Genomic DNA, 21575 nt, shown 5'->3' with positions numbered 1-21575 from the left:
TTATATTAAGACTAATGGAAAGGAATAATAAACTTTCAGCAAAATTCACTTTTACGACAAATAAACAACAAACATCAAAGTTTTTAAACTAATAGTAAACTTTAAAGAAAATTCACTTTTACAACAAAATTAAATTTTTTTCACTTTAAACAACAAACATCAAAGTTTTTTTACTTTTTATTCTTACAACAAATTTTGAATGTCTTCGCTATAAATCAAAATTTTATTTCTCACATGGACACTAACATAAAACTTAAATTTATTTTTTTTAAACACCAAACCTCAAAATTTCTATTTTTTTTTTTTTGGACGCCAAATTTTTTTATTTCAGCAAATTTATTCGTGATAAAGTGATATTTATTAGGCAATTGTATATTCAAAGCAATTGTAATATCATAATGAAACTTTATGAACACAACAGTTGAGGCCACGTATCATGAGGCCTGTAACAATTTTTTTTTTCAAAATTATATAGTTTCAAATAGTTTCACTTTTAACCCTTAAACTATTATAAAGTTTTATTTCTTTGCTATATTTTGTTCAAAGTAATACTCCTTCCTTCCGTTATATCAAAGTTGTCTATTTCTACAATTTCAAAGTTATACTTGTCTAAAACCATAAAATTTTTATTTATGTTATATAATACGAATAGTTTATTTATATCAAAAAAACATACATCTAAAACACAATTACTCAAACATACAAACAAATACGTGAAGAGCAAGCTAGGGTACGTATATGTGAAACTAAACTTTATTGATTGTGATTGTGATACAGAAATGAAATCTATATATACATATATTACATAAAGTACCAAACTTATAACTGTGATCATATATATGTTAATACATAATTAATTAAGTTCTTTACCCACGAACATAATAATTACGCATAATACTCGTACTAATTACCTGATTTGTCACTAATTCAATTTCAACAATATATATATGTCTGTCACCATGCATCAAATTTTAGGGTAGAGATATTGAGGGAGTCTTGGTTTAGCAATGGCTACCAATGGCTTGGCCAAGTGAAGATTATCATGATTTTCGACAAGCTTAATCGCAGACTGATTACAAGGCACCTCCCATGAGAACGCTTGGATCATTCTAGCTAACAACATAATAGTAATGGTCGAACCCAACATTACTCCAGGACAGCCACGCTTCCCCGTGCTAAACGAAATCATCCTCAGCTCATTATCCGAAAGAACCACTTGTTTTCCAGACCCTCCTAGATGTCGATCTGGGTTAAACCGCAAGGGATTGGCCCACACACTTGGATTCCTTCCTAATCCAACTCGGCTAAGAAGCACGTGACTACCCTTTGGTATGAAGTAACCAGCAACGACAGCGTTCTTCGTTGAAACATGGGGTGGATTGAAGGGTGCAAAAGGATGCATCCTAAAGGCCTCCTTGAGGCATGCTTTTAGGTAATTTAGTTGTGGCAAGTCTGACTCTTCAACTAAGCGGTTACACCCTACAATGTTGTCCAGCTCCTTGACCGCTCTTTCTAGAAGACTAGGTTCATTGATCATCTCTGCCATTGCCCATTCAACTGCATTTGATGGATTATCAATTGTGGCTATCATTAGTTCCTGTGATTAGACAAGATAAAAAGTTACAACTAATTAAATACTACTCGTATTTTATATCGCACTGCAAATATTTGAAAACTATTTATATGAGTATGTTTGACAAAAGTAGCTGGTGGAACACGTGTACGTATATATACGTGGCTTAAAAGAAATTATAATTGTAGAACGTGAAATTAATAATAGTATGTGAATCTTACGATAATTTGGGCTTTGATCTCCTCTGGTGTAAGCTTAGGGTTTTCATGTTTGATGAGAACATCAAGAAGATCATCTTCTTTCTTTTTAGACCCATCTTTCCATAATCTAATCCGTTCATCGATCAATGGATTGTGATACTTTCGAACCTTTTCAATGGAAGTCCTCAAGATCTTTTCATGGCCATCAAAATCAACCTTCCCTCTCAACCATGGAAAGTAATCAGTGATGCAAAATCCATAAAGATACTTGAGGATGGTGAAAAGAGCATCCATATGTTCGGTTTCTTCCACACCTGGACCTCCATCTTCTAATCCATTCCCAAATAAACTTGACCCAAAAATCATCTTTCTAATCAAGTTTCCACAAAAATGTTGGCTTACAAATCGAATGTTAATTAATCCACCTAGAGAATTTTGTTTCTCTATTTGATTATAAATGTAGGAAAGCAAGTAATTGGCTTCTTCGTCTCGTTTTGGTTGGAGCCATTTGTGTATTGGCAATGAGAGGATGTTCTTGTGAAGGATCGTTCGCATCTTCCTCCACTGGCTCCCTAAAGGAGCCATTATGACCGAACGATATCCTTCGCTAGTTAAACCAGCTGACAATATTTCTGGCCTTGAAGCAAATATATCGTCTTGTTTTTTCAAGAACTCGCATGCAATGCTTGGACACGAGACAACGATGACATGGGTTGATGGTCCGAGTCTAACACAAAGGATGGGCGTGTCGTACTTGTCCATTAGCTTGTGCAACCAACGGAATATTGGCCTATTCCGAAGCATTTGGATTATGCAGCCTAAGAATGGAAAAGGGGTCGGACCAGGTGGAAGTGGATGTCGTTTACCGGGTTTTTTCTTGTTAAGAAAATTGATGAAGTAGAAGAGAATAATATTAATGGTTATGGCTGCTATAAGTATAGTAGATAAATTTTGAAACATGTTGATCGTGTAGCTATCTAGTATAGTAGTGAAGGTATCCATATTAAAGCATGCATGTGACCTATATATATATAGTTGAGAATTTTCGTCTGTGATAAACATCTTGATGTAACTGCGACTTAGCTTGCTATATTTAGAAATTGACGATAACTATTACCATTATAAGCATAGTCACATTTGATAAACGCGCGTATATATCAATTTTTTTTTAAAAATAAAATAAAAGACAGATAGAGATCGAGAAGACAAATCCAGAATGACTGCGATATATATAGTTGAAGGTGATTCAAATGAAAAAGTGATTTAAGACGATCGATGATTCGCTAGAGTATATATACGCTATATCAGATTTTGTTTAGATTTATGTATCAATATCGTTGTATTTAATAATGCATGGATGCCATATAATTAAATAATGGTAATTTTAGTAGAAATATACAATTGATCAAAGTTCGTATATATCTACTTTACGTTTATGTGCTTGTGTAATATGATTGTAATATAAGTTAGTCCATAATTTCATCGAGTTGGCTTACTTGTTGCAACGATATATGTACATTGGAGGAGATGATAAAAGTATAGAAGTATCACAAACTTTTAACAAATCTATCATTTATAATAACTATTTTTGTATTACAAGAAATTTACACTCGCGATACACTGATGTACAATAGTGGCGGCAGTGGTGGTGGTGATGGGTGGTAATTGTTGGTCTGCGGTGTGACGATGTAATAGCGGCGACGGCAGCGGTGGTGGCGGTGACGGGTGGTGGTGGCGTGCAGAGATAGCGGCGGCGGAAGTGGCGGCAATTGATGGTAGTGGAGCTAGTGGCGACAATTGATGGTGCTGGTGCCAACGGCGACGAATAGTGTAATTTATTGATTTAATGTGGCCTTGATGTATAACACATCATGTATTAATATGTGTAGCTTGTTAGATATTAAAACTTGAAGCTTAAAAAGAGATATGCTTTATAGAATAATATAATATAGATATAGATGGTATGTAGTATATATATGTTGTATTGCTAGTTCTAAAAAATGTTTAACTAGGCTTCTCCTTATACATACCCACTTATTCTCCTATTCTTTCACTATTCAACAGTTTTTCTCTTTCATAGAATACTTCAAGAACACCCCTCCTTTTATTCTTCCACTATTTATCAATTATTTTATTATTTCATTTTTTTTTTTACAAAATTATACAAACACATTTTATTATTAAACAAACACATTACATTAATACTTAAAAATAAAACATTACATTCTAAAAACACAGTAACCTACTGGCCCTGGAATTGTTGATTCGTAACTTGAAATTCACGAAATTGTTGCATTAACAGAAACTGCTGATATTGTTCATTAAACAAATTCAAATTTAACAAATTCGAAAATGATCGGTTTATCAAACCAAAGTTGCTCGATGACCCCATCATATTAGAAGACGACATGGACGGAGGAGATCCCACTTGAAGAGATCCCATTTGAAGCAGTGCCACAAAATCTTGATCGATGGTGTTTGTCGTGGGTAGTGATTGTTGATTTTGGTTTTGGTTTGAAAGGTTTTTGTTGATTCTCCTAGACATTTTGGTGGATGAATTGTTGAGAGAAAGTATAGTTTTTGAGTAAGAAATTGGAAAATGGTGGTGAAATGTGAATAAATGGTGGTGGTTTAAATAGGAAAAGAAAAAAAAATAGTAAAAAAAAAAGAGTGGGGTGTTGGTTTCAAAACCAACAACTATTTTTACAAAAAAAAGTTTTTTTTTTAATTAAGCAGCGTTCAACGCAAAACGAGCCTCAAATCCGATCAAACGTTGCGTCTAAGTTTGGAACAAACCTCCCGGACGCGCCCCTAAACTGCACCCGTGCTACTAGTGTTCTCCGCCGTTCCGGCGTCGAACACCCCCAAAAGCACCCAATAAAGAGGGGCCTTAGAGCACCCCCAATGTCTTAGTATTGGTTCCATATTGACTTCCCAATACGGTGAACACCATTAGGTGTGAGCCGTATTGGGTTCGTATTCGAGCTCGTATTGAGCCTCCCGTGGTGGTGAATACAGAGCGGCTGAAGGAATTTGTTTTTTTTTATTAATCAACGGCTAATTTGGTAAAAAAATAAAATTGTTTGAGTTTAATATTTTTTTTATTCAAATAACCTTAAACAAACACATTACTTTATTAAAACAAACACATTACATATTAAAAATACACAATTAAAACACGAAATACATTACGATACGATTACTCGTCATCATCTTTAATTGACATTTTTCCTAAACCACGATAAGCGGTTTCATTTGCCCACCATTTGTCATGTTGCGGGCACTTGACTTCCCACGTCGTTTTGTCTTCTCCGCAATTGTCGTGGTACGATTCGGCCCAAGTGCATTGGTCGGTCAACGTGTGACCGGTCTTAAAAAAATCATCAACCACGCTCTTGACCTGCTTGATCTCTTGTTGCAGAAACGAAAAATAATGTTCTTCGTGGTTCGAGACCTTGCGGCCTGGTGCTTGTATTGCCTCAATCATTTGCTCGCATCGTCGTCTGTTCTCCCGCAAGGAACCCATGACCCTAGAGATTTCAGTTTGAAGTAGTGTGTCCTCTTTGACATCATCCATGATTTTTTTTTTCATCTCATCTTCGGTCAGACGAGATCAGTGAACATTCTTTTTAGATGATGATGATGAGGACGTCATTTGGTTAAAAAAAGTGAATTGTATTTGTTGAAGAATGAAAGTTGGAATGGTAATGAAACTGAATTGTACTCTGGGTTGGTATTTATAGAGTGACAATCCAGGCTAGCCGTTCAGGGACTGAAAGTATAAATGTTTTTGAATTATTTGGCCGTTTGAGGGACTACAAGCGTAAAAATTTTGAATTTTGAATTTTGAACGTTAGAGGAGCGTCTTTTTGTTTCTATATATACTGGCATTGATCAAACAATTCTGATCAACACACAAACTCTTAATATGGCTTCCTCATCAAATGTCCCTAACCGAAAACCACCAATGACCGTCGATCAAGTGCATGAGCGTATCATGGCTGATATCGTCGACCACCAAAGATTCAAAGAGGAACTGCTTGAAGTTGGTCTCAAACTAAAAGCGAAGAAGGAATGGTGTCAACAGCAAATAACCTACATACAAACCGGGCATTGTACTGAACTTGAGTGTCAGTACTTTACTTATTTGCAGGGGAAGATCGATAAGATTGAAATTGCTATGGAACAACTTGCTTCGGCGATCATAACCTTGAACCATATGATCATATGGGCGAAATCAATGAATAATTTCCGTTGTTAAATTGCTCTAAGACATGATAAGTTTGTAATGCTTTTTATTTTATGTATTGTACTCGTTTTTATTAATAAAATGGTATTTTAGAATTTTATATATTCAAATATAATATTTTATTTATTCAAATAACGTTACACAAACACATTACAAACAGACACATAAGAAACAGACACATTATAAAACACACTTAATTAAAAGACTAAAACACACTTAATTAAACGTTTCGAAAGTAGGAAACCATGATAAGCTCTATGAAACATTGCTCGTAACGGAAGCCCCTCCCATAATTCTCACGGTACTCCTGATGCGCCGTTGCATAGAGCAACTCATCAGATAAGGTCCTCCTCTTTGCCTTCAGCCTCGTATAGATTGTCTCAAACTCCTTACATTCATTGTGAATTTTTTTAAAGCGACTGAGTAGTTGAGATATGGTCCGTGGACCTTCAGTCGTGAGGCTGTTAGAGCTTTCTGATATGTTGGTCCAAGCAGTTTGTTGGGTTGGGAAGCGCATTTCACATCCTTCTATCCAACACCTGACAAAAGATCTTCGGATTCAGTCCACATTTGTCTCGCCATTTTGAAAGAATGAGTTGAAAAAAGTTGAAAGAAGTTGTTTTATATAGAGTGACATAGGGACTAAAAGTGTAAATGTTTTGAATTATTTAGCCGTTTAAGGGACTAAAAGTGTAAATTTTTTGAATTCGAATGTTGGGGGACTAAAAGTGTAAAATATAATATTTGTGTTTATTTTCTAAATTATATTTGTTGTTTTATTTATTACAAGTTTGAAAATAAATATGTTGGAGTGTATTGGTTAGTATTGGGTATTGGGTGTGAATTGAGCAAAATGTATTGGAAAGAGATTTTGCTGATGCGGCGCTGATGTGGCACTATATTAGTTAGTATTGGGTAAGACCATTGGAGGTGCTCTTAGTGTGGTAAAATAATTATCGAATGAAATGATACATGTACTGCTCCTTTAAGGAAAAGGAAATACATCGATATCATAATATTAATGATAGTAGCATAATAGGAAAAGAAATTTGAAAAAATCACTTTATTGACTACTAAGAACACATTATAATCTCAATCTCATTATCTTTCGTTTAATATAAATGAAAATATTAAGCTTTCCGGCCTTTTATAAAAGAAAATACATCTATCTATACTATCTAATAAATCCAATGATCTTTTTTCTATCTTAAATTTTAAGCTTTTGAAAAATCAAATATATTTTTCTCCTTAATTCACTAATTTAATTATATCCATCTAATATACCTATAATACCCTTAATAAAATAATTTACAATATAAATCTTTCAATCTTATATAAGCACATTATCACCTTTAACATTAATTACTTTTACATTCACCACCATAGCCGTCCCTCTTTCGCCCCCACTGCCGCTCTCACCACTGACATCGCTGTTGACACTACCCCCTCCACTTGTCACCACCACCTCCGGCGCCACTCGTTGTCGTCACCACTACCCTACGGCTCCATCGGTGTTGCATTGCGCGAACATAAGTCTAGTAATTAAATACTTGATTTAGATTAAGAAATTAAGTTTTTAACTTTCGAAGTTAAATAATTAATTTCCTTCAAATTTAAGTCCCTTCTTTAATTGAATCATAAGTAAATCAATACCATTGTTATTAACAAAAAACTATTTTTACCATTAACTTATATAAATATATTTAGAACCCTGGACTTTCAAAACCTCTATTTTTTCTCTAATCAAAATCAAATATACTTGATTAATCTGATGTACTTTTATCAAAAACAAAAACCCTTTCAATGTAGAATCATATTAGCAGGCCTATTGTTTATCAAATCACTTAATTCTGCTACTAAGAGAAAAAAAAAGAAAAAAAATTTGGACATACAAAAACCACGTGTCATAACAAGAAAAATATTGTTGAAGCGGAAAACGTCTCTCCAAATCAACCACAAAAAAAATAGCACGTGATTTTGGACTATATACAACGTTTAGTTTGAAGTAATCAACCACCACATTATAATTTAGTTCTATCTTTTGATTCATTGTATTGTTGTTTATTGCTTTGATTTATACTTTTTTTTTTCATTTACATGTTAAAACTTTGATTTACGTTTTTTTATGTTGTAGTGTATAACTGTATATGTATACTAGAAATCATATATTAAAGGTTGTCTTTTTGAGCTGTCCCATTAATTCCCTAACTCATATTTTTTATGCCACTAGAAAAAATTGGTCACGGAACACGTGGTTCGGTCCATACTGGTTTCGATTACCCAAAACCAAAACTGCATAAACAAACGGTTTTTCGTAAACTATATTGATTTTCCCTTAAATCGTCAGTTTTCCAGTCTGTGAACCCACGTGATATCCGAGCATAGAGACAAAACTAAGGTTGAAGGCGTCTTGTTTAGTCGATGTCGGTGATCAAAAGTATGTAAAACGCATCTTTAACTTTAAATTCATAAACAAAATTATAAATTTTCAATGTTAAGAATTAACCCAGTGTCAAATTCATGGTATATATACTAAATGTATGTCCGTATGATGCGGCAGCAATGGTGGTAGTAGCTGTAGGTGGAGGCGGTCGTGGTAGCGTAGATGACAATAGTGTCGTGATGGTAAATGTAAAGGTAATTGATGTAAAAGGGGTGATATAATTAATTAAGGTTTGAGAGATCTTTATAATGATGGTTTTATTAAGGGTATTATAGGTATATCAGGTGAAAAAGTTTAACTTAGCGGATAAAGAAGATAAGTAATATGATCATTTCAAAGTCTTAATTCTTTAAAGAATGAATAGTGGTTTGTTTTATATTCGAGTAAAGATAATTGGTATATAAATAAATATATATATATATATATATATATACTAGCGTTGTACCCGCGCGATGCAGCGGAGAATAAGAAAAAAAAACGCCGATGGTTTGATGGTGGTTTGTGGGGCGGCGACGATGAAAAAGAAAAAAAAATAAGCACGCGGCGGTGGATGGTGGTTTGATGGTGGTTTTTGGGGCGGTGGTGGATGGTGTTTATAGGGGGATAGCGTACATAGAAGGTGGATTGCGGCGGTGGATGGTGGTATTTGGGGCGGTGGTGGATGGTGTTTATGGGGGGAGAAAATTAGAGAAGGGGGGAGGGAGAGAAAATCGGAAATCGGATGAACGTATGTGTGTGTAATGAGCGTGATGGAGAAAAAATAGGGTAGTGTAAATTAGGAGGGCATAAAAGACATTTTAAAGGTAGAAGTGTTAAAAGAGGTGTGAGGTAGTTTGCTTATTAAGGGAGTATAGATATTTAACGGCAAGATAATTGGTATATTAATGACCCATAATCCCATTATATTAAGTTGTTAAATTTCAAAAATCAAGACATTGCAGAAATCCAATAGACAATTATTTGACGAAATATTTGTGGAGATTAAAGAGGCGATATGGGACTGTGGGAATGAAAAATCCCCGGGTCCCGACGGCTTTACTTTTGCTTTCGTGAAGCATTTTTTGAGATCTTCTGAAAGACGATGTCATTGGTTTTATTCAAGAATTTTTCTCCAACTCGTGTATCCCCGTCGGATGTAATGCTTCTTTTATTTCCCTTCTTCCTAAGGTCAAAAGCCCTATTGTCATGGCTGATTATCGACCTATTAGTCTAATAGGCTTGCAATATAAAATTATTTCTAAGATTTTAGCTAATCGCCTGGCTCGAGTCATAGGAAAAGTTATAAGCCCGGAGCAATCTGCTTTCATTAAAGGCAGACACATTCTTGATGGTCCTTTGATGCTCAACGAACTCATTGATTGGTTTTCTTGTAGAAGGAAGAAGCGTATGTTTTTTAAGCTTGATTTCGCTAAGGCTTATGATTCTGTGTCTTGGGATTATCTGATCTCTCTGCTAGGCTTTATGGGCTTTGGGCCCAAGTGGCGTGGTTATATTCATGCATGTTTATCTTTTCCAAAGACATTTGTGCTCGTTAATGGCAGTCCAACAGCGGAATTTGATGTTCAATGGGGTCTTCGTCAGGGGGATCCCATGGCACCATTTTTATTTCTTATTGTTATGGAAGGGTTACACGTCTTCTTGGAAGATCTTGGGGCAGCAGGGCTGTTTTCGGGGGTGAAGGTGAATAATCTTGTATTGTCTCATCTTTTTTATGCCGATGATGCATTTATATTGGGAGACTGGTCTATGGAGAATATGTCCAATATTGTTGTTGCTTTGGAGTGTTATCATTTGGCTTCAGGGTTGCGGTTGAACCTTCAAAAATCCTCCATTTTTGGTATTGGTGTGGATTTTGGGGTTAGTTCTTTTTCCAAAACTGTTGGTTGTACTCCAGCTACTTTTCCTATCACTTATCTTGGCATTCCCGTTGGGATTAATACGTCCCGAATGTCCAACTAGGACTATGTTATTTCTAGATTTCAGAAACGTCTTGCTAGTTGGAAATGTAATCTTCTCTCTATTGGTGGAAGGGCTACCCTCCTTACTTCTGTTCTAGGATCTGTTGGATCATATTACCTCTCTTTATTCCCGACTCCCAAAGGGGTCTTAAAAAAGCCAGAACCGATTCGGTCTAATTTTTTTTTGGGTGGGTCGGATATCCATAAGGAAGTTAGTTGGGTTAAGTGGGACCTGATTTCAAATTCTAAGAAACAGGGGGGTCTCGGTTTTGGAAGCTTGTTTGTGATGAATAGGGCGTTAATATATAAATGGAAGTGGCGTTTTTTGTCGAAATCCTCTGATTTGTGGGTTAAAGTAATTCATGCTATTCATGGAGTCGACTTTAAAAGGTCCAAAAAGGGTAAACCATCGGGTGTTTGGAACCGTATTGTATCTTCTATTGAGAACCTTAACCAGGTTTGTCATATTCCTCCTGACATTATTACTAGAAAAATTGGCGATGGTTGTAACAATAGATTTTGGCAAGATATTTGGGTCGGCCAGGAAGCTTTCCAGTTCCAGTTCTCGCGTCTTTTTGCTTTATCTTTGTTAAAGACTGGATTCATTTCTGATCATGTTGCGCATCAAGGTTGGAAGTGGCAATGGAGGAGACCTTTACGAAGTGGTATCGAACAACAACAACTTTCTGATTTGTCTTCGATTCTACAACAAGTGACATTTTCACAACAGCCTGATTCGTGGACCTGGAGCCTAGAAGGTTCGAATACATTCATTGTTAAGGAGTTGCGACTATTTGTTGATAATATTATACTTCCTTCAGGTAATGTCCCTACTCGTTGGTCCAAATTCCTTCCTAAAAAGGTAAATATCTTTGTTTCGTGGTTGTTACTTGACAGACTTCCTTCTAGACTTAACTTATCTTTTCGAGGTCTAGATGTGCCTTCACTGCTCTGTCCCATTTGCTGCAACTGGATCTAGTTTGTTGCTCATGTTTTTTGTGATTGTCATGTGGCAAAGAAAACATTGGGCTTGATCTCTACTTGGCTCTAGGTTAACTCTCTCATTTTTGACTCCCCTAAGATGGTTGTAGATACTATTGATAGCTGATAGCTGGCATATTAAGTCCATGCACAAAGATCTAATTTTCTCGATCACCTGTATCGCTTGGTGGACTCTTTGGAGGTTTCATAGCAATTGCATCTTCGAGCCTACAAAGACTAGAGATGACGAGATTTTTGATAGTATTGTCTATTATTCCTTCCATGGGTTTGTTAGTAGGAATCATAAGATAAACATTAAATGGGAAGAGTGGCTTTTAAATCCTCTTCTCGTAATGTAATCTTTTAGGCTAGCTGCCCTTTGTGTATATATATATATATATATATATATATTTAATTTTATGCTGTTCAAAAAAAAAACTGTTGATTAGGCTATTCGAAATGAGGCTTTCATTGTTCTTATTTAGGCTATTCGGAGTGAGGCTTTCAATGTAAGCTCATTCATCGGGTGTCTCGTGATATGGGGCATTCCCTATTTTTTGTTTGAGTAGGAGGGGGTATTTCCAAAATAAATAAAAACTTCTTTTTGAGATAGGCTTATAAAAAACTGATTAAAAAAACGTCACGTATTGTGTGGATTTCAATGGAAAAGGTGCTAAAAAGGAATCTTTCTGCTATATATAGCGGGCATTCGAGACGAAACGCGATACACATTTTATCACTATAGAGTGTTAGGCGTTCAGGGACATTCTTGGTTGAAAAAGTAATGAATAATGTCTCATTCTGTTTATCATTTTCCATAATTTTTTTATATCTAAATCCTAAGAAATACAAACTATATTACTCGGTATATCAATGATGATATATCAAAAAAAATTTGTTTAACATCTAGCTAGATTAAAAACAAACTTTCACGTATATTCATGTAAACAAACTCACCAATTGCATAAGGTTTAATTTGTTACTTAAAAAACTAAAATATTATATATGATATACATCATTTAAGCATTTTTTATTTATTATTGAAAATATGAAACTTCTAATTTACCTATTACGCTTGTTTCTGAAATTTTTAAATTTTGAATTTATAAGATTTTTTTATTTACATTTATTTAATTTTTCATTTTATTTTGAAAAAAAATGTCATTAACCTCCCAAATATAGAGATGTCATTCGATATACTTTCGACGAAATTTTAAATCCGAGGTCGAAACCCGTACGATTAAGGCATTTGGCTATCACACTCTATGACCTATTACACTTTATGATCTATTACCCCACCATTTCACCACCATAATGCGCGGGTACTTACTCTCGTTTGTAATCATACAAAATCACTTCGATAAATGAAGCTATAAATTGATGAGCAAATGGTTCTTTAAAAAGAAAAGTATTTCATGCAAATTCAGTATAACCTAACCAGATGTTAGGCCAAGACGACCTTTGCTATAATGAAGGAGATGTTAAGTTTTAGCATTAGTTAATGGTGTTGTTCTTTGTTGTTGCCTAGGACTATGAACACCCGAAAAGTAAAAGCATCAAAAAATTCATATATATGGATGATATGGTTTAAGATTAGGTTGCACAACCCTTTAAAGCACAAAATCTCCAATGCATACAATGAACATGTGTTAAGTTGCACAAAATAAATAAGTAGCTTTATAGCTTTATGAAAACACAATGTTTAAAACCTGTATGTTGCCATAATAACTAGTGTATATTGTATATATATATTGCATAGTAATTATTATGGGATTCGCGCGACTAGATAAGATTGCAACCCTTTAAAGCACAAAATTTCCAAGCATGCAATAAACATGTGTTTAGTTATTGCACAAAATAAATACCTATACCTATCTATCTATATAATATTGTATACGTAGGGATGGTTTTTCCTTTGAACTTTTAGTGTTAGAGTGGATATAAAGTGGAAAATGAATGTCCCTCTGTATTAAGTAATTACAATATATTTTTGTTTATTTAGGTGAAAAAATTATTTCTGATTAACTTAATGTATTAAATATCTTTTTATTAAGTCATTTAAGTTATAAACGCACATGACCTTAATATGAGTATTTTTTTTTTATGAAAGTTCATTAAGTCATAAATAAACATGACCTTAATCTCATATAGCTCCAAAAACATTGTTTGGTAGTTAGAAAATATATGTTTCTCAGTTTTCATTTTTTAATTTTTTATAAAATGAAAAGATTATTCTATTTTTATAAGACATAAAATTTTCGAAATCCATTCAACTTAGAAAATATTATTTTTATTTTTTCATATAATTAAAAAACATTTTATAAAAAACATTTCTATGAAAAATAAAAATAATATGAAAAATAATATTTTCATATAATTACAAATTTCTATGAAATATTTTTTATTTTTTCGTATTATTTTTATTTTTTAAAGTTGGTGGTGGCGGTGACGAGAGGTGGGGTGGGTAATGGTGGTGAATGTAATAGTAATTAACATTAAAGTAGATAGTGTATTTATTTTAAAAATTGAGCAATTAACGTTAAGCTCTTTTTAGGCCCTAAAACTCTCTCCTAATTACTAGAGAGCTCTTTCATTTTTTCTAGATTTTTTAAATTTTTTATTTGCTTATTAAATAGATAATCTATTTTTAAAACTCTATCATAAATTTTTTTCTATCAAAACAGATTTTTTTTAAAATTTTAAAAATATATAATATCCTTAAAACTATCCAGTAAATTATTATGTATATAACCTAAATTTTTATTAATCATTCTCATTCATATTATTTATTTTCTTCCTATCATTAATAAACAAATCAAGTTCAATAAATTTCTTAACAAAAATACATATGGTTTATTTTATATCACTTTAACTTTATTTTTGGTATTTTGTTCGTGTTTGTTTATTAACTGATATTAAATTGTTTTGGTGTTGTTATTTTTCATCTCTTTTAATTTATTTTGTTGTCAATTGTAGTTTGATTATGGCTTCTTCTTCTACTACAAAAAGGTTTAATATTGTTTTGTTCATGTTTTGTATCTTTCACTTGTTTTGTTATTTATTATTTTGATATTTACCTTTAATATATATATATATATATATATATATTTAGACTACCCGTCCATCAGCGAGTCTGAAGACTAGTTATAGATATATTAAGTGGAGGTGTTTAATATATGAATAAATGAGAGAGGTATATTAAGTATTTTAATTCCTTATATGAAATTTTTGCGGGTGAATTCCTCTTTTATAAGGTATTATAAATAATCTTGTAAACCATATTCTGATAAATAAATTTTTTCAATTTTGATTTATCTTCAATTTTTCTTTCTAAATCGACATTAAAATTTTCTTTTTTAAGCTATCTACAAGAATAATAATTTAAATTTGAATATTTTGTAATAATTTGCACCCTAAAGTCAATAGTTATAAACTAGACAGGTACTCGCGCAATGTAACAGTAGTGATGGCACTGGTGGTGCAGCGGTGTGGTTATTAATGTAAACTTAATTGATATAAATGGGGATAGTATAGTTATTTTAAAGGTTGAGAGATGTATATGATGTAAATAGCTTAATAAAGGGTATTATAGATATACAATGTTAAGATCTTTAAATTAGTGAATAAAGGAGAATGATAGTGTAAGTATTTTAAAGACTGAAAGTTGAAAAGGGGAAACAACTAGTTTGTTTTATATAGGAGTAAAGATTATTTAAATTGTTGTTCATTTACTCATTTGTGTTCATTTACGTTTGTTTGTTTTAGGTTATAAATACAAATGAATGAACATGAACACGATTACATTTTCTTAATTATTGTTTGTTAATCATTTATTAAGTTAAACGGATGAAAATGAACAAGGCTCATATGTGTTTGTCTGGTTCATTGGAACCCTACTAAACACCCAACCAAATTACCCACATCCAAAATTAATACATACAATAATTAAAAGGATTTATTAAAAAGTGCTATCCCAATAGATTCCTAAATCCGCCACTGTGATGAGGGCTTATCTTTACTACCTTATAAAAATTATAACATTCTCTCTCCTAACACTTTTCAACACCCTCTCTTATAAAAATGTCTCAATGCTAAATGACCATTATATACTTAATGAATTAATTAATTGTTTTTCTTTTATTTAAAATTTAAAATCTTCACTTAAAATACTTATAATTCTCTTAATGAAATAATTTAAAACATAAACCCATCAATTCTTTAAATAACTACACTAATCCTTTTACATCCACCACCGCTGCCACCACCGCCGCCCCGTCGCCAACACTACACCGCCGCATTGTGCGAGTAAAATGCTAGTATTAATATAAGTACATGGAATTGTGTATAAATGCTTGACCATTTTAGAAAGAAATTCAATTTTATAGTTGAAAAAAAAAAATCTTACACTTTTTATTTTATTTTTTCCTCAGTATGATAATTTTCTCCAAAGTATGTCTCTTTGTTAACTTTGAAAAGAAGTAACAAAAGAAAAAAACCACCCTTTTTCCATCAATCCGACCAACACCATACAAAGATTTCACTTTGTGTTGAAGTTAATTAATTCATGGGATCTCTCCAATACAATCAAACATCAATTATGTCCCCAATTCCATTTTCTTGTAACACTATAAAAACAGCCGCCACAACAATAAAATCTTCTTGTTTTCGGGCCATTGTTTCCAAGTATTTCTGCACATCTTCCCCAAAAGTAAAAGCAGTAAAACCAGCAATAAGTAAAGTTTCTGCTGATGAGCTTAAACAACAATGGCTTAATTCCCTTACTTGCGTGCCTAAGACAGAAAGTTTGATGTTGCAGCATGAGGATGATGAGAATTGTGGGAATGGTGGGGTTGTTTTCAATAATGCCGGTTCGCCGTGGGTTATTGGGGTTGACCCGGATGTTTCTGGTGCTTTGGCTGTCTTGAAAACCGATGATTTCGGCTTTTCTGCTCAGGTATTGCTTTCTTCTTTCTTTTTCTTTTTTTCTTTTAAATATTTGTTGGGGTTTTATTTATTATATGGAGTTTGGGATGAGAGTAGGATGTAAGTAATGTGTTTGTACAATTTGGTTGTGGAGGTACAACAATGATAACTATACCCAATCTTGGCATAAGCGGGGTATGAGGAGGTGAAATGTAGACCGTCTTACATTAACCTAGGGTAAAGAGATTGCTTCTAGAAGGACCTCCGGCTCGTGGATATCTTTGTTGAAAAAGAAAGTTCAATTTGGGGGTGCTTTTTACAAGTGCGTATAGCGTATTGTGTTTTTATGAAAGTTGAAGTGCAGTTTGAAAGGTTTGGCTATTAGGTGCGTTTTAGGTTATTTAGGGGGGAATGCATTTATATCAAGTGTGTACACCTTATTGCGTTTTTTGATAGCCAGAACACAGTTTGAAGGGTTGGCTGTTAGTTGTGTTTTGGGTTATATTTAGGGAAAAATGCACTTTTTCAAGTGTGTAATTGTAGCTTAATTAAAGGGAATACGGTGCTGCTTATTTTGAAAGCAACTTTTAAGCCATAAGCACTTATTATGCACTCACAAACACCCATGCTTAACCGGAACAGCAAATGTATATAATGAAAACGTTCTTACACAAATGCACCAGCTAGTTCATTGCACTTACTTTTGTTTGGATTTGGTCATTAGAGGTATGTCTGGGTCTTTGTTTGTTCACTTAATTGAACAAGGAAGAAGGCATTTGTTATACTTGAGCAAATGATCCACACCTTTCAAAAAAAAAAACAGATTGGTACTTAAGCAAGTACAATAACCGAGGTGGAAAACTTGTGCACATATGCTGCTATTAACTTGTCTGAAATTTTGGGAATGCAAGTGTAGTTGAGAATTTTCTGTAGAACTCTTAAAGAACATTTGATGACCCCATGGAGTGTGGTTGTATTTCTTAGGTTGTTTAATTGATAGCTTTTTTGGTGCAAAAGTCATGTGGGTTGAGTTGATCTAAGACTGCATGCTTGGTGTGCATCTTGTTCAGTTGGAGTTTTCATATGTAGGTAAATGCGGTTACTGAAAAATTGTGGAGAAAGGGGACCTTTGTGTGAAACTTTTTCTCTTCAATTAATTCTGAATTTGCGATTAACTTATGATTTAGTCCATGTTTATTTTTATTTCTTGGGATGAATGTGTTCTTTTGGCGATGGCAGTTTACTTCTTTCCCTATTCTTTTATATGTCGTTGCGGATATGCATCTTATGATCTGTAGCAGTGAGATATGGATGAACCACCTCATCTCCGAATATGTTCCATCTATGTTAGATAATAAATTTAGGTCTCTTACAGCTTGTGAGTTGTGTTGAATTTTTCATGTGGTGTACTAGTGTAATGCAGGAACACTCCTTTATAATGTCGCTGACCCTGGAAGCGAAATTAAGTGATGTTCTTAATAGCCCGTATCAGCCATAAAGGAACTATGTATAATTGATTTTGCTTTAACTATATCTACATGTTGTATAACTGTTATAATATGTGAAATCAAGGGTAAAACCTTAATTAAACAGTGTCAACAATATTCCAGTTTTGGCTCCCTTTAGTTATTCATGTCTTTACATTGGTATCACTTCATTAGTTGGTTGGATTCACAATCTTGTTTGTATGTTCTAGGGACACGCTACTGTTTTATCTCTGAGTATGTTCCATCTATGTTAATAAATTTAGGTCTCTTACAGCTTATGACGAATTCTTGATGTTTCATGTGGTGTACTAGTGTTACGTGACCCTTCATGTGAAATTCAGTGATGTTCTGAATTGCCCGTATCAGCCATAAAGGAACCCTGTAATAATTAATCTTGCTTTCACTATCTCTACATGTTGTATAACTGTTATATGCGAAATCACGGGAAGTTATAACTTATAGTACTGAACTATTTTTTTTTTTTTGATGTTTTGGCTCCCATTGGCTATTTATGTTTCTACATTGGTATGACTTTAATTTGTTTACATGCTACGACCTTGTTTATATGTTTAGGTGCATGCCAAATACCCCATCTCTGAGTATGCTCTATCTATGAAAATAAATTTAGGTCTCTTACAGCTTATGATGTTTTCATGTGGTGTAGTAGTTTAATGTAGGGGACACTCCTTTATAATAGTTGTTACGTGACCCTTCCAAGTAAAATTCAGTGATGTACTTGATTGCCCGAATCGGCCATAGAGGAACCATGTTAATTGATTTTACTTTAAGTATCCCTTTGTGTTGCATCACTGTAAAATTAAGGGTATAGCGAACTATCTTTTTGGAGATGTTTTTGCTCCCGCTAGTTATTCATGTCTCTACATTGGTATGATTTTATTATTTATTTACATGCTACTACCTTGTTTGTATGTTTTAGGTATATGATTCCCCTAATGTGAAAGTTCTGGTAGGCAACCGTATACGTCGTCGAATGGACACAAAGGCTATGGTTCAGTTATTGCGAAGTCTTGACATTCCAATTGGTTTGTTACTGTCTACTGATATTCGGTTTTGCCATGCTATTCGTTTCATTGAGTTTTAGATTCACCATTTTCTGCTTTTAAAACAATTATACTTGAATAAACAGTCTAGAGTTGGCAATTATAATCCTGTTTACTTATGACTGGGTAATATCTGGTATGTTTCCTCTTTAACGGGTGAGAGGGCTGAATTCATTAAGTGTCTTAAAAGGAAAGGGGACAATGAGCCCTGGTGGAATGTTACTAAAAGTGTAATCTGCTTAAAACCTTTTATAATTTTTTTGTCAAAAAAATAAAAATAAAATTAAAGTACCTTTTGCATCATATATTTTTATTCATATTTGGTAGATAAATTACTTGCATAATTTTTTTTGGTAACATACTGTGCTTCTGGTCACAGAACCCATACAAAAGTTACTCATGTCAAACCATTACCCAACCCGTCTGACTCACCCTCTAGTTTTTACTTTTCTTGGGGTTCTGCTGTAAGTAGTGCGAGTGTGTGTGTTTGGTTCTTACTTTCCAACTCCCCGAAGGGCCATTTGTTTTTTATCTATTGTATATGCTTGTATTAATCAAAAGGACAAAAGCATAATTATTAGTTTATACACTTTAACAGCTTGTTGATCATGTTAATATCGTTTTGGGGCTTCCTTCTTTATATATATATTTACATATTCTAAAAGATATTTGTTGTCAAATACTCAAATAGTCATAGCATCTTCAAATTCATATAATTCTAGATGACTCATATAAAACTTATTAACCTTGCATCAGGAACTACTGCGTACATAGAACAATCCCTTCCATATCCAGGAGACGGAAAACAGGTTAGATTTTCAGCATCGTCCTAATAAATGCACTAAAACACATAACCTTATCTTTTGTCTCGTTCCCACTGCCAGCCTGCAACAAAGCTTATTAACTGAGGATAAAAGAAAGCTACGTATTTACCCCTAATCTATATAAAAAGTTTTACTACCAGTACACAACCCTCAACCTTCTTTAAATGTCATTTGTCTTAGCATTTGAGCATTTCCTTATTACAACTTCAAATTATCAGAAAGCACATACAGTTACTATTTTTTTTTATGAATCTAGCTGTATGTTTGTATTATTAAGTATCACAAACTTCTCCGAAACACCCATTTAACTATATATTCTTATGGACTGCAATTAGTATGCACCCTGTTTTCGTCACCTAGCTGTGTTCACTTTTCACTTACCGATATTGTTGTATATAAAACAGGGTTGGTGGAGTGGCGGATTTAATTATGGGCTATGGATAGGCGTCCTACTAGCATCCGAAGTTTCCGTAGTCCCGGTGCCATCTGCGCGGTGGAAACAAGAGTTTAAACTGTCCGGGAATGGCAAAACAAAGGTTTGTTTGGTTCCTAACGCAGGAAAATTAAACTTGCAAAGAAGCAATTCTGTTTACGCTTGTTCATTAATACAAATAGTTAACTAGACTGAGTGCTTTTTCATCCTTTGTTGAAAATGTATATATTAACTGAGAATTGATGTTTTCTTCAAATCTTTTGGTGGAAAATTCAACCTCTGACGACATTCTCTTTTAATATGTAATATGTTGTCAGGATGATAGCAGGGCACTTGCATGCACCTTGTTTCCAATGTTAAGTTCATCGCTGAAAAGGAAAAAGGATCATGGTACGTACACGCCTACCTTATAATATTTTAATATGGATGGGTTCGGTTGGTGGCCCATTGGTAAGGTCTTTGACCTTGGGAGGATCCACCTGGGTTCGAGTCTCACTTCCCACATTTGTGGGGGTAGATTAATAGGGGTTTTTCGAGAGTCTTGGTTTCCAGGCATACATGTAATTTAGGAGTAGGATAGAATGTCGTTCAAAAAAAAAAAAGGGTCACAACGGGTCAGATCCAAACTGGTAAATGTTTATGACGATTCATTGAAGTGAAGCATGACCATTTTAATTCTATAAGTAATAGATGAATTTTGGAAAGTTTACAGAAGGTTTTATACATGTGAATATACATTTCTCCTATTATACCTTTGTCCATCTTAGTTAAACAACTAATTCAACCCATCCACATATGAAGGCACAAAATTGCCACATCTACATTATTTTCTAGTCTAGTTATGCATCATTCATTTATGTTCTTCTCTTCCATAATCCAGTGTTTTTTAATGGATTCTGCAGGCCGGGCTGAGGCTTTGCTCATTGCTGCATATGGGAAAGGCATAAAGTTGAGCTCTGATCTGACAAGTATTTCAGAGTCATCAACACCCACTGACAGAGAGAATACTATATAGTAGTTGTGTGATGCTCATGTTCTATATCTTCATGGCTAAGCACAGCTTGAACATGCATATGGTTGATGAACCTAGTTACACTTGGAATTGCTGGTTCACAGTATTCCATTTCGTATGAATTCAATCAGGCCGATGCTAATGTACATGTGGCATTGATGGATTTGGTTAACTATTGGTAGTTTTTCAGTTACCTTGTTTCCCTTGTAGTTTACTTATTTAGCTGAGGCCTAAAACTATAGTTCTAGCTTTGACTTGTAATCTGAGGAATTTAGAGGTTGGAAAATCAATTTTAGCTAGGAAATTTGAAAGAAGGATGAGCAGCCTTTATTCAACCACAGGGGAACATATAGAACCTGATTCTTTTATTCATGCTATATTTACAGATGCAATTTATATGAATTGAGCAATGGATCTTAACCTTGTAGGCA

General features: G+C 33.8%; 2 protein-coding genes across 2 annotated transcripts; one reads left to right on the top strand and one right to left on the bottom strand.

Annotated features, from left to right (window-relative positions):
* Positions 1-964: 964 nt before the first annotated feature.
* LOC122586074 (isoleucine N-monooxygenase 1-like) lies at positions 965-2592 on the bottom strand. The gene is made up of 2 exons (XM_043758179.1): positions 1795-2592; positions 965-1597 (listed from the first exon to the last, which is right to left on the bottom strand). The coding sequence occupies exons 1-2, from the start codon at positions 2575-2577 to the stop codon at positions 965-967; spliced, it is 1416 nt and encodes a 471-aa protein (XP_043614114.1). The 5' UTR covers positions 2578-2592.
* A 13273-nt stretch (positions 2593-15865) lies between these two features.
* Positions 15866-21546, top strand: LOC122608828 (Holliday junction resolvase MOC1, chloroplastic). The gene is made up of 6 exons (XM_043781908.1): positions 15866-16358; positions 18752-18857; positions 19632-19684; positions 20104-20235; positions 20450-20522; positions 21035-21546. The coding sequence occupies exons 1-6, from the start codon at positions 15969-15971 to the stop codon at positions 21145-21147; spliced, it is 867 nt and encodes a 288-aa protein (XP_043637843.1). The 5' UTR covers positions 15866-15968; the 3' UTR covers positions 21148-21546.
* Positions 21547-21575: the final 29 nt, after the last annotated feature.

The sequence above is a fragment of the Erigeron canadensis genome, chromosome 1 (genome assembly GCF_010389155.1).
Source record: "Erigeron canadensis isolate Cc75 chromosome 1, C_canadensis_v1, whole genome shotgun sequence".
In the NCBI taxonomy this organism is placed as follows: Eukaryota; Viridiplantae; Streptophyta; class Magnoliopsida; order Asterales; family Asteraceae; genus Erigeron; species Erigeron canadensis.
This window is presented reverse-complemented; position numbering and strand designations above follow the sequence as displayed.

Coding starts and splice junctions, on each gene's coding strand:
- LOC122586074 (XM_043758179.1), bottom strand. CDS start 2,577: ATGCTTCGGAATAGGCCAATATTCCGTTGGTTGCACAAGCTAATGGAC. Junction 1,598..1,794: donor AGATCAAAGCCCAAATTATC/GTAAGATTCACA, acceptor GTCTAATCACAG/GAACTAATGATAGCCACAAT.
- LOC122608828 (XM_043781908.1), top strand. CDS start 15,969: ATGGGATCTCTCCAATACAATCAAACATCAATTATGTCCCCAATTCCA. Junction 18,858..19,631: donor AAGTCTTGACATTCCAATTG/GTTTGTTACTGT, acceptor ACCTTGCATCAG/GAACTACTGCGTACATAGAA. Junction 20,523..21,034: donor GAAAAGGAAAAAGGATCATG/GTACGTACACGC, acceptor TGGATTCTGCAG/GCCGGGCTGAGGCTTTGCTC.